Source organism: Monomorium pharaonis, chromosome 2 (genome assembly GCF_013373865.1).
Source record: "Monomorium pharaonis isolate MP-MQ-018 chromosome 2, ASM1337386v2, whole genome shotgun sequence".
NCBI lineage: Eukaryota > Metazoa > Arthropoda > Insecta > Hymenoptera > Formicidae > Monomorium > Monomorium pharaonis.
The window spans coordinates 33090840-33106604 of record NC_050468.1 but is presented as its reverse complement, the minus strand read 5'-3'; the positions used below and the strand labels follow the sequence as shown (position 1 = coordinate 33106604).

General features: G+C 33.7%; 3 protein-coding genes across 11 annotated transcripts in view; 1 reads left to right on the top strand and 2 right to left on the bottom strand.

Moving 5' to 3' along the window:
- Positions 1 to 4432, top strand: part of LOC105834788 (afadin) — a 53171-nt gene extending 48739 nt beyond the window's left edge. For 4 of the 9 annotated variants that reach the window (XM_028194148.2, XM_028194150.2, XM_028194151.2 and 1 more), the window contains one exon: positions 94 to 358. In XM_028194148.2, the coding sequence (XP_028049949.1) occupies positions 94 to 358 (265 nt within the window). Of the gene's footprint in view, positions 1 to 93 lie in introns of all 9 variants that reach the window. The other 5 variants (XM_012677507.3, XM_028194149.1, XM_028194147.2 and 2 more) reach the window with 3 other exon arrangements.
- A 262-nt stretch (positions 4433 to 4694) lies between these two features.
- Positions 4695 to 13493, bottom strand: LOC105834787. Its single transcript, XM_012677502.3, has 5 exons — positions 13200 to 13493; positions 12099 to 12323; positions 10180 to 10329; positions 9857 to 10076; positions 4695 to 9041 (listed from the first exon to the last, which is right to left on the bottom strand). Exons 1-5 carry the CDS (start codon positions 13413 to 13415, stop codon positions 8719 to 8721), a joined length of 1134 nt encoding a protein of 377 aa, XP_012532956.1. The 5' UTR covers positions 13416 to 13493; the 3' UTR covers positions 4695 to 8718.
- Positions 13494 to 14365: 872 nt separating this feature from the next.
- Positions 14366 to 15606, bottom strand: LOC105834786 (60S ribosomal protein L31). Its single transcript, XM_012677501.3, has 3 exons — positions 15517 to 15606; positions 14871 to 15098; positions 14366 to 14558 (listed from the first exon to the last, which is right to left on the bottom strand). The coding sequence occupies exons 2-3, from the start codon at positions 15089 to 15091 to the stop codon at positions 14408 to 14410; spliced, it is 372 nt and encodes a 123-aa protein (XP_012532955.1). The 5' UTR covers positions 15092 to 15098; positions 15517 to 15606; the 3' UTR covers positions 14366 to 14407.
- Between the last annotated feature and the right edge of the window lie 159 nt (positions 15607 to 15765).

Genomic DNA, 15765 nt, shown 5'->3' with positions numbered 1-15765 from the left:
GAGTTCTTGTGTTGCGCGTGCACTAAGATTGAAAGAGATAGAATCGAATGAGTAAGCTCCTTGCGTAAGTGTGCTAAATAGTTGCTGTTTCAGGGACCCGAGGCAAAAGCGACTGGCGGAGAAGCAGAAACAACAGAACTCACAAATTGGAGCGGTACCAGAGAAACTTAGTTTCAAGGAGAAAATGAAGATGTTTGCGATGGAAACTGGCGAGGACGGTACACCGCGAGATAAGGTGAAAATTTCGCGAGCCCAGCGTGAGATCGACAACATCAGTAGCCCGCTTAATTCCAACATCCATAATAATAACAACACCACCACCACTAGTGGCAATAACACCAATAACAATAGGACCTAAACGTTGCATTCTTATTTTCAGGCTCTTTAGCAATTAAGATAGAATGAATATTTTTTTAAATATCTAAGGCGCTTGGAGGAAAATCGTCATTATGAACTGCATAATTGAAGGAATGTGATATACGTGAAAAAAGGGTAATCTTTTCAAAATTTATATGATTTATTTATTAAAAAACAGATATTACGATGTTGATATAATGATACATTTATAGATATATATTTCAAATTTTATAAGAAAACTAATTGTTTAACTGAAGGAGATATTGTTAGCAAAAAAAGAAATTTACACAACTTACAAAACCTACATTTATATTTGCTTTATTCAAGAGAGTTTCTCAGCCAACTCGTATGAGACGTAATAATTAAGATTACCGAATTTCTCTGCCTTATTTTTCCCCGAACGCTCTGGATACATTGTCGTGCGTTTTGTGTCGCGGATAAGAAGAAAGAGACGTACAGAGAAATCTGTATACTACGCATAGTTGTAGTTTTACGAAGCGATACATTTAATTTTATTACTAATGATATATTACACGGAGGGCTACTTTACATTCAAAATGAATCTGATTAGCCGACGGAGATTTTTCACACAGTGTTGACAGTACAAATGGAATTTTGTATAGCTCTTTGACCAAAAATGTTGTGTGTTCTGCGAAGAGAAGGACCAATATAATAACATAAACGGACGCGACGTTTCGCGACATTGTTTCGCAACGAGAAAGGAAGCTGTCCGGCCGTTCTCGTGCGTCCAATATATTCCTGAATACTTCCGGACCAACATAATCTTACTATAAAGAAATCAATGTAATCTGTCGAGACTAATACGATAAGCTAAAGATTGCAAGTACTGAATAAGCACCTGAGAGGCGGATTGTTTTGTGAGGATAGCTCGCGCGAGTGTACATAAAGAGTAGACAGACATTAGACCGGGCAACTTGATTATCATACGCGTTAATTTTATATTTATCTCTCGGCAGCGAAAGATTCTGATATATATATTTAAATTGTACTACTACTATATATGATTTACACACTTACGCCATTATGCACTGAACAAGATATGACAAAGTAGCAAAGGTAGATAGAAAATAGAACGGAAAATAGAAAAAGAGAAGAGAAAAGGAGAACATGTTCGCATGAGTGGTAGCGTATGTATGTGCGTGTGTATGTGCGTATAAATGAGAAATGAAGAATGCGAATATAATGAAAGATTTATATTTATATATAACACGTTCCAGAAGTATAGCTATGGCACTAGTTTAGTTCTCGTATTAAAGCTCCATTTTGCGTAGAGTTCGAACGACAGTTCTATTCTTCAGAACTCGAATGGCAGCCCTACCATTCTGTAGAACTCTGATAAAAGCTCCTAGAATACAAACGAAGGCTCTATTACAGGCTCTTGTACAGAGCGTAGAATAAACGCGATATGGATAATGCAACCGTAATAAAAAGATTCCTATTTTACAGTGTCTCTATTTGTTCCATTTAACAATTTTCTAGAAAACAGAAATCTTATGCGGTGCATTATCGATATTTTAATGAATTTAAATAGCGAGGAACCAAATTTAGTTCTTGCTAATCTTTGAAATATAATTAAGAATTGTTTTCTTGTTTCATTAGTAGAGTACTTATAAAGAGAATTATTTTTTGTCTATTAAACTTATTCTTGTAAAAGCATTTTTGATTAATGTATAGAGTGAATCACTTAAGATGTTTATTGCAATATATTCATTACTCACATATATTTTTTATATAGATTTATATAATCAATTAATATTATTTTTTTATCGATTAATTAATTGCTTATTTAGTTTGAGATCATGTAAAAATGAAAAATAAATCACGGGATTCGAAGATTTATATTATAATAGTTTTACGTTTTTTATACACAAAAAAGTATTGTTGCAATATAAATCTCTGTATACTGCTGTAAAATTCAATATATTAATTTTATATTGGAATATGAAGAATTACAGAGAGTGTAATTAATTTGTTCTTTATAAAATTCTTTAACATATTTTTATTTTGAGCAATTTTAAAAAATTTCTAATAAGAAACAAAGAATTTTTTTTTATCACACGTATGTTATTTTGCTGTTTTCATAATTATTACTTATTTTATAAAATAAATGGCTGCATATAATAAATGGAATAGGAAACAATAAATAAGGAACAGTTGAATATTGAATAAGAAAAATATAAAATGTTCCTTATTTAATATAATTAACCGTTCTTTTATTCTGTCTTTTTTATTCTTTTCATTATGCTTTTCAGAAATATCAATTCTTTTTTAGAAATATAACTTTTGAACTGTGTTGCGTGTGATTAGTCGAGAATTCACATCTTAAGTGCCTCACTTTACGTAATTATACTGTTAATTGCCTCAAGTGATCGCTAAAGTGATAATTAAATTGTTATCGTTGGATGCGAAATTCACTCAATATATTTTTTCGCGTAATTGTAAAACTTTTAAGTTTAAATGTATTCGACTCTTTCGCATCTCGAGTATTCATGGATGTTAAAGCAGTATTCCAAAAAAGAGAGCTTAGTGATCTAATGTGAAGAACAAAGTGTAGCAATATTAGGATGTAAGGAACAATTTATGTAGTAACTGTACAAACAATTGTGGAGAATGTTCGTTAATCGATCGATCTTGCGTGATAGAAATTGCTACGCGAATCGTTTCGATTAACGCTGAAGAAGTATTTTACGTTCTACTCAGTGCTTCGGTATATTTGTTAAAATTATGCAACATTTCTCACCGTCCAATCTGTATTCTGACAAAGAGAAATTATTGGCTGCATTTGCGTTTCGACAGTATTCTAAGGAACTCCGAGTAATGTTTTAAGTATTATTTGTGAAGATAATTCGATTTTAACAATTTTCTTTTTGAAACTTACGAGTATTATAAAGCTTATCTTGCGGCACAGAAATAGAGAAAAAGAAGAAAGGAAAAGGAGAGAGAATGAGAGTATATGCACATAATGCAATACTAACATCGCGTAACTAATAATATAATATTACTGCAGATCAGTACTAATATATCTTTGCTTTATTCGCATTTTTATTGTCATGCACATTCTCAAATTTGTTTGTTCAAACTTTTTGCTTGAGAAGCAAAGAGTTTATTATGATACGGAATATTTATATGAATGATTGACGATTTTCTTTCAAAAACGATGACTTTTATATTAAACTTTTCGCGTAAATAAAACATTTAACTTTCTTCAGATGAGATTCTGCAATTAATTTCCAGCGACTTTAATAATTGCTTTCTGTATCCATTGAGAGTTTTCAGAAATGCACTTTTATCTCATCTGTCACATGTATGTATGTGTGTGTGTGTGCGTGCGTGCGTGCGTGTGTGTGTGTGTGTGTGTGTGTGTATTTTTTTCCGTTCTTCAAGATTCAATATTCCGATCTTTACCATTCCTTTATTTGGGAACGCTAGTGATAATACTGAGCAGCTTGTTATATGATGTCATGCGACAAATTTTGCTCGTGATCACAACGAATTTCCACTTTGGGCTGTACGCCGATCGTACAATTGTCGCGCAAGCGAGGTTTTATCGTCCGTAGTCTTAAATTTTTTAGTTTTAATCAGCCATATCGAGAGCCGATTGAGTCGACATTAATTAATTAATAGCGACTAATTGCAGAGAATATTCAAACGTATTCACGTCGAGGTGAAGCCTAAACTCGATGTTAATCAAATATATTAATAGATGAGAGAAAATGAAAGGGAGAAAAAGAGTAAGAAAGAGAGAGAAAAAGAAAGAGATAAACAATAATCGAAGATTCCCTTATTGTTGTGTATAGCAAGCGTATATATTTGCACTATATTTTGTAAACCTGTTTTCATAATCTATGGAGAAAAAATCGAGAAAAGAGCGATATTAGTCGGTTGCTATTCACCGAGAGACACGTCATGGGGATGTTATTAATCTTACTATATTTTACTTATAGTATCGATTGTAATTTCGCAAAGTACAGTATATTTTTTAATTATTGTATCATGTAATGTTATTAGCGAAATACGATATTTGACGGAAAATATATGTCAGCTGTATTCAACACTCGATGCCTCCTTCCTCTCTGATGTCTCTTATAACTCTTATTTATTTATCGACGGAACATGTTAACATTATCAGAACACATTTTCTTTCCATACGTGCCGAATAAAGTAATAAATAAAGTCTTGTAATATAAAAAATAAATTCATGCAAGATTAAAGGCCATTATATTTATTTTTAATGTGTTTAAAATTGTTTTGAAAATGTGGTATATTCTGCTTTCGCAGAAAATGTCGAAATGTGGGAATAGAACTTGCGAGACATGTTTCTGTAAAGAGAGATAATTTTATTAACATTTATTCGTTACAAAATATGTTGGATTGCAATGCATTTAATTCATTTCGTTAAGGCTATGCCCTGCGCTTTAACAACGAGTACATTAACGTCGTTCCACTCTTAACTTTTTTATTTTTTATTTCTACATATATAAAGCGATTAACAGGAATCGATAATTTTTTTTTATTAAAGAGATTCAATGTTACCAAAGCTAATAATAAACTACGTGAGCTTCTGGCAGATCCAATAGACTATCTATGAATAATAACAAAAATTTGTATATTAAAAAATAGATTTAAGATAAAATAAACAATATAGAAGATTCTTTTGATATACTTTTCCTATTATAATCTGATTAAGTTTATTAGAATTCCATGAATATTTAAGTGCAATTAATTATGTCATTTTTTGAATTAATATATAATTATAAAAAGTATTATTCACCGTATCAAATTTTGATGGATCAGAATAATTTCAAATAAATTTCTCTCATTAATAAAAACATATATGACATGATCATTAAAATATTTAGTTTGAAAAGATCTAGAAATCTGATTTTGTTACAAAATCCGAATGGAAGATAGATTCATTAAGAAATCTGCGTGTTCTTAAAATTAAGGTCCGTACACTCCATGCGTAGATCTCAAAATTTTCAAGTCGTCAATTTACAATAAATGAAACGACGTTTCAGTATCGATTGTCAACAGGTGAGCATACATGTACTTTAAAATACTCCACTTGCTTTTTAATAGCTCGTATGCGCCGCATACGAAAAAAGAAACTCAAAAGCGACAAACATTTCGACCCCGTCGATCCTCTTGGTAATCTTAATTTGATTAACATTCTTAGATTAATGAAAGCCTCTTAATTATCACATCGAGCGTTTGTTATTTAACCCTGTGCACGCTAATGGGTCAACATTATTATCGACATTGTGGAACGCACGTCGTTTTATGCCACACGAGCTCTGACGATAATCTCAACATTAAATTGTACAAAGCGCGATTAAACTAATTGAGTAATTTGATTTAAGTGAATTGTTAACGGTATTTAATGTGCAATTGATTAATTAACGATTTTATCGTTTTACGTGGCACCACATAAGATTTTACAGAAGCGCGAGAATCTAATGTAAAGAGTTAAAAATATCTCCTTAACAGGTTAACATTTTTTTTAAGTTTAACACCTTATTTCTTATGCTTTTAAAAAACGAAGTACTAGTCAGTCGACTACGAGCGAAAAATAATCCTTTTTTCTTTTTACAACAATCTATCTATAAAAAATAATTTCTATTTCCCATAACAATCGATCTAATATATTTTCTATAGCAAATCAAGGACCAACAGGGTCGAATTACAAAAACCGCTGTAAAAATTTGCTTTTACTAAAATCGCCACACAATAACTTGTGTACCTGAGAAACCTTTTTCTAATAATCGATGTTACTTCATTAACAATCTCGCCGTAGATCAAATGTCATGTATATATATATATATATATATATATATATATATATATATATCATCTTATTTAATGCACTAGAATTGCTGCAACAACATTCGAAGCAATAACTACGTCGACCTAAAGATTTTTCTCAATCACCGATTGAGTTAATTCTTTCGTTCTATCGCTTCTCTTTTCGTTTTATGGGAATTAATAATTGGGGAATGGAAGATTTAATTCTCGTATTGTACCTTATAATAAATTATCACAAGGCGAAATGTAAAGCATCGATGTAACTGTCCCTCTATATGATAATGATTATCAGTCTGGCAAACCTCAAACGTAGCGTATTTGTGCTTGTCGGTTGAAAGCGAGAGGTTCGTGTTAATTATCGCTTTCAAACGAATGCCTGTCTCATATTATAATTAAAGACTTCGTTATGCTGAATTTCTCTTAGAATAATTAGTGTAAATTTAATTTCCGTCAAGACTCGATAAATCATCACGTAAACTAAGGGCAATGCTAAGCTACTTAGGAAGTATATATTCACATCTAACATTTAGCGATACAAATGTAAGATATGAATATATATATATGCTTAGCTAACTTCTTTTTTAATTTCAAATTTATATGAAAAAAAATAAATACAAGCTTTCTTAACAAAATTTTTTTCATTTGGCATTATTCAGGATCAAGTGGATCCTACTCTAGCCGTTTTAAGATTAACATCCAACAATCTCACAAATACTTCTAAACAACGCTGATAATGCTCTATCATCTCTCAGGTTTTCAATCGACGTTTTTCTTTCAACTTTGAGTTCGATTATTTTCCCAATTTATGGGGAAACACACTAATCCTTGTTATTCAATAGGAACGTTTCGTTAGCGCTAAAAATGTCAAGAAATTCAACTTCCATTCCGCAAACCATTGAGTTTTAGTTTTAACAGGACGGAAAAGTGCAAAGTATCATCTCCCTGCTTAGGCGCGATTCATTTCACTTAGGCTTTTCAAATATATCTTACATAGCTTACATAACTAGAAGTCCCTTAAACAAGTGCCAGTCCTAAACCGATGTACAAAATAGATACGAGCTTCTGAGTATTCTGAACAATTCCAGCTTTCATTTTGCTTTCACATGATATGCAAAGAATAGTCAGCGAATAAACTTAGAAAAATTTGAAAGCAAGTTACAAACTGGTTTTCAAGCGTTTCTACAACTTTTTTCTAAACCGGAAATAAAAATGTGACTTTTAAATTTGAGCTTCCATTATTTGATTGGTCAAAAAGTCTCTTCGTATTTTGAATCGCTTTACTTGGCGCATCTGCATTAAACGCAAATCACGAGAGGGAGGAAAAAGAGCGACTATTTTGAATTCACCTCGATCAATAGGAAGAGATCATTAGACGAGGAGATTATATTGCTAATTAAAATAAAAACACTTCATATAAAAAATAATTTTTTTTTTGCATAAAATACGAAAAGACTTTTTGATTAACTTGATATTACGAACAGTGACGTGATTCTTCAAAAAACAACTTTTTCTTGTCTTTCTTCCTGCAAATACATATAAAAAAAAGGAAAAGAAATTGAAACTTTATAAAAAAAGAGGAATTTTATACTCTAAACATTTTACAATTAATTAGTCTTATTATTTTAATCCTAAGAGAATTTTGATTGTTACAATTGTCCTCTTAAAATATTTTTTGCCATCTGCACCAAAAGTGATCCTTTTTTCATCTGTCAATTCACACTCAAGGATAATACTTTAACGTACAGGTAACAAAAATATCGTGTGCAACATGTGCGGATCAACCATTGTCCTTTCGTGCAGATGAACGCATTCGTCTTCGACTCTTGCATCCACTTCCTGCACTTACGGGCAATAGCTAACTCATCGCACTTGTTACACAATATACTATTTCAATTTCTTTGCCTAATTTCACTTGTCTTTCTTTTTTAGACATCCTGACTTTCTAATTCACATATATTATTTTTTACTTTCACGCGGAATCGATAAACAAACGAAAAGTTACGTCACTGTTAATAATTACACAGATTGTACTACTCGATTTAATCATTTATATGTTATCAGCTATCACGATGAAGCTCGGTGTATATTTGATTATCACTGCTTTTGCAAGCGGTAGCTGAAACCTGGCAGTAAAACCTGACGATCGACATATCCGTGGAAAAAATTACCAAATACGTTTGGATTGAGGTAAAGTTGCAACAATAAAACAAAAGTAAAGCGTTGCAATACTTTCCAACGATTAATCAGTATGGGCATATTGAGTTTGTGATGGCAATGAGCTAGCGCGCCCATGGTCGGGCTCCCATTCATTTTTGAAAAAAACTTTCAGAAGCTTTCAGAGATACGTGTCGACTTTGATTCGTGAAAAACTTCTGATATCGCTCTTTCCGACGGAGATATCGGTCATCGTGTTTCGCGTGTCCGAAGTCTTTGATTCGCGGCACGCGAAGGGTCGGCTTGTTTCTTTCTTTTTCTGTTTCTTCAGCGTCCGGCCCATCGCGCGCAAATACAGAGAAGGCATTTCGCACGGCCATAGTATTATTGACCGGAGCTGACGGACATGGTGTTGCTGGCGGTGGATGCGGTGTCCGACAACGGAAGCGGTGGTGGCGGCGGCGGCGGCAAGGATGAAGCCGTCGGCTTCAACAGCTCATATTGCCCCCGCGACACTCGCACGGAGGGTGGCGACAACATCACATTCATGTTCTCGGGTAACGGCGGGAACACATTGTTCTGAAACTGACCGGACACGTTGCCCACTGGCTCGTAATTCGCCACCACGATCACCTTGCCGCTTCTACTGCACGCCTTGCCGACCCCGAAGTAGCGGCTTCTCGCCCATATAAGCTGGGTGAAGTGACCTAAGAAAATGTACCTTCATATCAATCGTTCTCCTTAATTCAAATGAGATTTGTTGTAATACCTAAAAAGAAATACACGAGGAGAATTTTTCTTAAAATTTACTTTTAAAAGCATAACTGTCTTTAAAAGCATAACAATCTTTAAAAGGATAGCATGGACTTCAAAAAATTTTACCAAAGTTATAATTATACTATCAAATTTTAGTAAAATTTAGTAAAGTACAGTAAAATTCTTTGGAAGAACGTACAAAGATATAAATGTAAAGATATATATATATAATTTTTAAAATGTAGGATAATAGAAAATGAATAACAAAAAATTTTAAAGAATTGATAAATGATAGAAGATTTTGTAAACCAAATCTCCTTCTTGACTCTTTGTAGGAAAAAATCTCATTGAGGAAAAAAATAGTTAATTTAACTAAATTTTTTAACTTAATTAAATTTCTTCAATTGAAGTTCTTATGTATTTAACTTAAATGCATAACATATTTGAATTCAAGTATTTATATATTTAATTGAAATACATATTTAAATTAAAGAATTTCAATAAAGTAGAAGAATTAAACTGACATCTTTTTTCTCAGTGTACGCTAAAGAAAAAGAACATGATAAAATTCTTCGAAGGCCATGTTCCACGACTACCACAACTTTAAAGGTGAGTTCTAAGGAAAAATTCTCTCCGTGTACCTGCAAATATAATGTAATAAATTAAACGGCAACATTAAGGCACTTATTTCCTTTCGTCGTCAAACCATAAAATAACATTATGCTTTTTCTAAGTTTAGATATTGTTAGATTATTTTTTCTTTTACCCGCATTTACGTTGGCGTGGAGAATGTCCGGTTCTTTGAGGAAGTCGTATTGCTTTACGGCGGAGTACCAATAGGACGCGACTTCCTGCCCCGTGACGTCGCCGGGTACCCCGCCGCCGGGACGACAATAAAGATTGTGACCTACGTTTCGATCGTTCCTGTAATAAAATGTGTTCGTGTGCGCCAAATGATTAGCCCACGATTGAGCGTACTCGCACAACTGCAAAAGTCAAATGATAACGTATAAGTTTTGAACTTAAGAGGCTTTGCGGCATTTATGCCTGCGCCGTTTCCGTGCTCTTTATCGTTCTCTAATTTACTACCTGGGGTGACATGATCAACGGGGGTGCATTGTGCCGTTGTCGATAAACATTGTGCCAGCAAAGGCACTCGGTGATAAATTCGCTATCACGCCAATCGGTCTCCAAGTCGCTGCTGTCGTGCGTGATACTCATCGGTCGGTTGCTGAGTATCTACAAGAAAATCCATCGTGATATACATATTCACGCAATTCCATCTATTATCTATGCGATAATCTGCACGCGATGTCCTACAACTTCGTCTTCGTTTCGCTCTAAGGCGCTCGCCTCCTCAGATCTCTGAACACGAATTTATAACTCTCAAGATTTTTTTATTAAAACGTGAATTTTCGGAACCCTCGCAAATCTTTAAATTTGCAAATTCCTAAATGCTTCCTAAAATTTTATATTTTATTATTATTATTATGCCTTTTTGAATTTTCGATCAACGCGGTTTCGTGCTCGATCCTTGAATTTTCAAGTCTTAAGATCGATAAACTTGCAGATATCTCGATATTCATAAATTCTCTTGGGTTTTCGGATTCTTATCAATGTATATCTGAATTCTTAAACTTTAATTGCACTCTTGCATCCTTAGACCTACATTTCCACAATCCTAGTTCTCTTCTCCTTTAAAATTTAAAGAGCACTATGATATTCAACCTGCGGACTCAGAGCAAGCATCGCTTCGTGTCTCAAATCCCCTGAAGAAAGCTTTGCTCCGCGAGTAAAATAATTTTGTGCGAATCCAAAGTCTCGAATAGACCTGTTCTTGAATAGGTGCAGTTTCTCAATTGCATTTACGATCGTGCGATAGGATCCGAGACAACGATGCGCCGCTCCTGAACTTTAAAGTATCGACCCAAGTACTTTGCGCGCGTGCTCCTTCGCTCTTTTGATTTCGTATTCCATTTCGAAAACAGTCGCATATCGGGTCAAGCCAAGGACACAACGGAAATTATATTCCGCGATTCCAAGACATATATCTGGCACGTGACGTTCGTCTTTAGTTCTTCTGCCCGGGGTTTACAAGAAAACGCGATCTCACAGTTATAGTTATTGCTGTTAGCTTTTCAATTGTTCTAAAAATGAATAATTAAATCATTTGACAATTTCTCATGTTTCTAGAAAATATACTTGACGCATAATTCTCACCTTTTGAATCAATGCAATTTGAAATCTAAGTTCCTCGTTTATTAATTTATTAGATTGTCTATGGACAATCTAAGTATTACTATAGTAATGCTATTGGCTTCATTTTAATCATTTTAAAAGTGACGGAGAACAGTAATTAGATCATTGGACAGTGCAGTATGACAATTTCTCATATTTCTATATATTCACCGTAATCATGACATTTCGGCATCAATCCAATTTGAAATGCAAATTCCTAGTTTATTAGACAATTAACAATTAAATGCAATTTCCGAGAGAAAAAAATTACGCGTTAAAATATGTTACTATCGGCTTCATTTTAATCATTTTAAAAGTGACGTAGAGACCATTTCTCACATTATATATATATATATATATATATATATATTCGACCTTTCGGAGTCAACGCAGTTTGGAATCCCGAAGTTCCCAGTTTATTAGATCGTCTAGCAATTAAACGCGATTCTCGAGATAAAAACACACGAAAGAATATTATTATCAATTAATTTTTATCGTTCTAAAAATGACGTAGAGTTGTAATTAAATCATTTGACAATTTCTCACATTTCTGGAAAATATAGTGGATATAATTTTGACCTTCTTTTGGAATCAATGCAGTTTGGAAATTACAATTTATTCGATCCTGTAGCAATAAAATTCTAAAGAAAAAAAAACGCGCTAAAAAAGGAGAGAAAGAAAAAGAATTATCAAATCGAGAATCAAGTTTCTGTCTTTTTTTTTTAAATTAAACATGGCAATGTCTTTCCGAATGTATTTTCACCGTCTACCTTCAGAAGTTTCGGCCGATTGTCCGGCTGTTGTTGAGTCAACTCGTAGTTTATTGAGGATGTGGTAGCTACGACGGGATCAGTAATTCGGTCCGCCTTGTACAACTTGCTCTGCTCTACCCTCTTCCTAAGGTTCTCCAGAGCTGTCGCCTCCTCGCGTTTCCTGGAGGGCGGCCAGTTCGCGCCCGAGGTGTGGATCATAGTGATTCCGGCACATGGTGAATCCTAACGAGGACCAAATTTACAAATTCACTGATCGATTAAGACACTCTTGTTGAGATAATTATCATAATTTAAATATACAACTTCTTCGAAGACCGTAAATCCATAAATGCCTCTAAATAAAGTTTCGAATAGAAAATAAAAAATTGCAATTTAAAAGACTAGTATAAACGTACAAATTTGACGAAGAAAGAAACTCATGGAAGTGCAATACTATTTTCCATCTAAATTGTGTGATTATAAATAATTAAATATAACAAATATTAATAAAAACATAAATAAATAAATATCAGTATATAATTAAATAAATTAATAAAATAAAGATAATAGATTAGTATTCGTTAGTTAATTGCAATTGTGCAAAAAGAAATTTGTAAACGTATTGTAGTTGCATTGTGATAAACAACCACGTGTATATATATAATAAAATAGATTTAAAAAAATTATAAAAGGGCGTAAGCATTTATGTAATCTTGTGTAATACGTAGCGTTCTGATATATCGTTCAAAAGAATGCCTTAAAAAAATTATTGACACGTACAAAAGTGCGGAATAATTTTTCGCGTCTCTCTTCTAGAGAGAAACCATCATTTTTTAAGTTACAAGAAAAAGAATGTAAGAAAAGTCAATATGTATCTTTAAAATTCTGCTTTCCCAAGATGATCTTTCGATCCTAAGACACCCGAATCCTCAGCATCTCATGCCTCTTTTTTTGAACATCTGGGAATCTCGCGATTCTCAGATCCTCTTTCGAGTTGCCACGGATGGCATCACGGTTTTCTTGCACGAAGAAGCTTCTTCGGGATCGTAGAGCACCTCCCGAGCGAAGGAGAGATCCGCGGTCGGCCGCGATCTCCCCGTGAGACCGTCGAGGACCAACCTTGGAGTGATTGCTATTGGAAAAATTGAAGTCCAGGTGTGCGGCCTGACTGAGCAATCGTCGGCTCGCGGAGCACCGGTTGCGATTGATCATCTCCTTCTGCATCGCATATTCGATGAAGTAGCTCTCGTATTCGGGCGCGCTGTCGCGCTGCGGCAGGAGTTCCGCGGTCTCCTCCGCAGTGCCGTACGCGCGGTTCATCTCGCGCAGCTCCATCGCGAGCGGCACGCCTCGCACCACGACCGTGCCGGACCAGGCGCATACTGACCTCGCGCTCGGCCGCCGTGCAAAATTGCGGCCCGCACACACACACTGCGGACGTGCGTATGCGCATCGCGTTTGTCGCGCACGCGGCCGTCCGCCTTCAAAATTACATCAGAAATGTTGGCACTCGCTTATAATTCGCCAATTTCTCGATTGATGTCATTGATAATGAGATCCTATGACAAATTAAACTAGCAAAACTAACTGATATTATAATATAAAATTAATATTCATTTTTTCTTGAGAAAAAAAATTACTAAAATGGCTAATGAGATACAATCAAGTTAAGTTTTGATCATTCATTAATGTCACTGTATAACTATTTCTTTCCTCTTCCTTTGGAAATACAAGATTTGTAAATTAAAACGCAATACAATAAAAATATTGATAATCAATGATACTTGGTGTGAGTTGAATAGCTTCCTGTAATTTACATCTTCGGTGTATTTTTTAAAACTCAATAATATTAATAACATTATTTTTTTCTCATAAAAATTTGTATTATAAAGCATTGATCAATTTTAATAATACCTTGAGATTTATTTTTGATTACTTATTTCAGTTGACAGTTCTAATAATTATGTGATGTGTAATATACTCTTGATTGTTACTAATGCAAAAGTAATTCGCTCTTTCTTATAAAGTTACAATTTTCAATTGTGTCTATACAAAGAAAATACAAAGAAAAATCGAAACAAAAATTATATTTTGAAAGAAATCATATCAATAAGAAAGCAATTATCCATTGTCAGACACTTCAAGACATAAAAAATATATAGGTATGATAAAATACAAAAGAATTTTGTAGAAAATAGAAATAAAAATAAAATATTCTAAATTTTACTTTACTATTATTGATAGGATATATGGACTCGGTACAAATTGTATGACAAAAGGGATACCTTGCGAGTTCAGTTCATCATTATTTATTATACAGTAATACATTAATCTTGGCTAGCATCCACGTTTTCGGTTTGAAGTCCCTTGAATGACGAAACGGATATATATGTAACGAGAGTGTACAACTTATTTGCAGAATCCTCGTCGTCATTTCTCCTCCTGCTTAATCTTACACGAACTCTAAAGGGAACATTTCTGAAGAAAGAAAAAATAGTTTGTGCAATATAGTATCCCAGAAAAGTTATTTTTCTGTACAAAATCAATCTTTCTATAATAAATTTATATTTATATGTATTTCCATACAAAGTCATATTGAAAAATTTTCTTGCACAAGTTCAAAGATTGACTGTGTTAATTTGATTTTATTTTCTCCTTTCCCATGAGCATCGGTTTTACACTTTTAAGATACTACATCAAATAATTATAACTTAAATTGTATTCAAAATAATCCAATTTTAAGTATATAAACTTGGAACACTTTACTGAAAGATATTATTGAAAAAATACCTGATGCCTTTTGACCACAGTTGTTTGTTAAGACGCGTGTCTATCCTGACATCGGGCGTTCCCATTTGCTTCTCCGCGAACTTTCTGATCTCCTTGATAGCTCGTGGAGCACGTTTTTTAAATCCAACACCATGAAGGCGTTTGTGAAGATTCACAGTGTATTCACGAGTCACCACCTCATTGATGGCGCTCTTTCCCTTCTTTTCTTTTGATTTAGCCATTTTTCACCTGTAATTACAAAGTTATATTGTAAAAACAAAGGTATACACGTTAAGCATACATAACCATATTTAAGCAACATATAAAGATTCACATTAAAACGAAAAGAATTATTTGGACAGAATAAAAATTAGTGTTTATCTTATGACGAAACAAATTTTTAACGCATATTTAATTTATTGCAACTGTTATATGTCATGTAATGAATATGATAGCATAGCGTTGACTCTGTCAATGAGCAACAACAAAACGCAAACGTCACGTGTTCAACGCCGCTTAACAGCCGAAGGGATTAGATATGATGAATACGCCGGCATTAATTTACGAGAGGAAGATTTATAAAATAATATTTTATACGTTTTAAATGCTTATGAACAATATAGGAAGAGATGTTTAAGGATTACGATCTTTGATAAATCACAATTACCTCCTCGAGGACCGAACAAACGAGAAAGAACCAGAAAGAACCAGCCCCTCGCTTTCGCCGTTGTTCCTAAAATTATTGAAATGCGTTCCTTATGGACTATTTACAACTCGTAATTTTCATGAACATTTTAGGACTTTTCAACAAAAGACACAGGCTATTTGTCTATAGCCAATCCATTGACCAATCGTATTTGTTAATTTTACTTAACGACAAATACGATTGGTCAATTTCAATGGAATAATCAGCTAG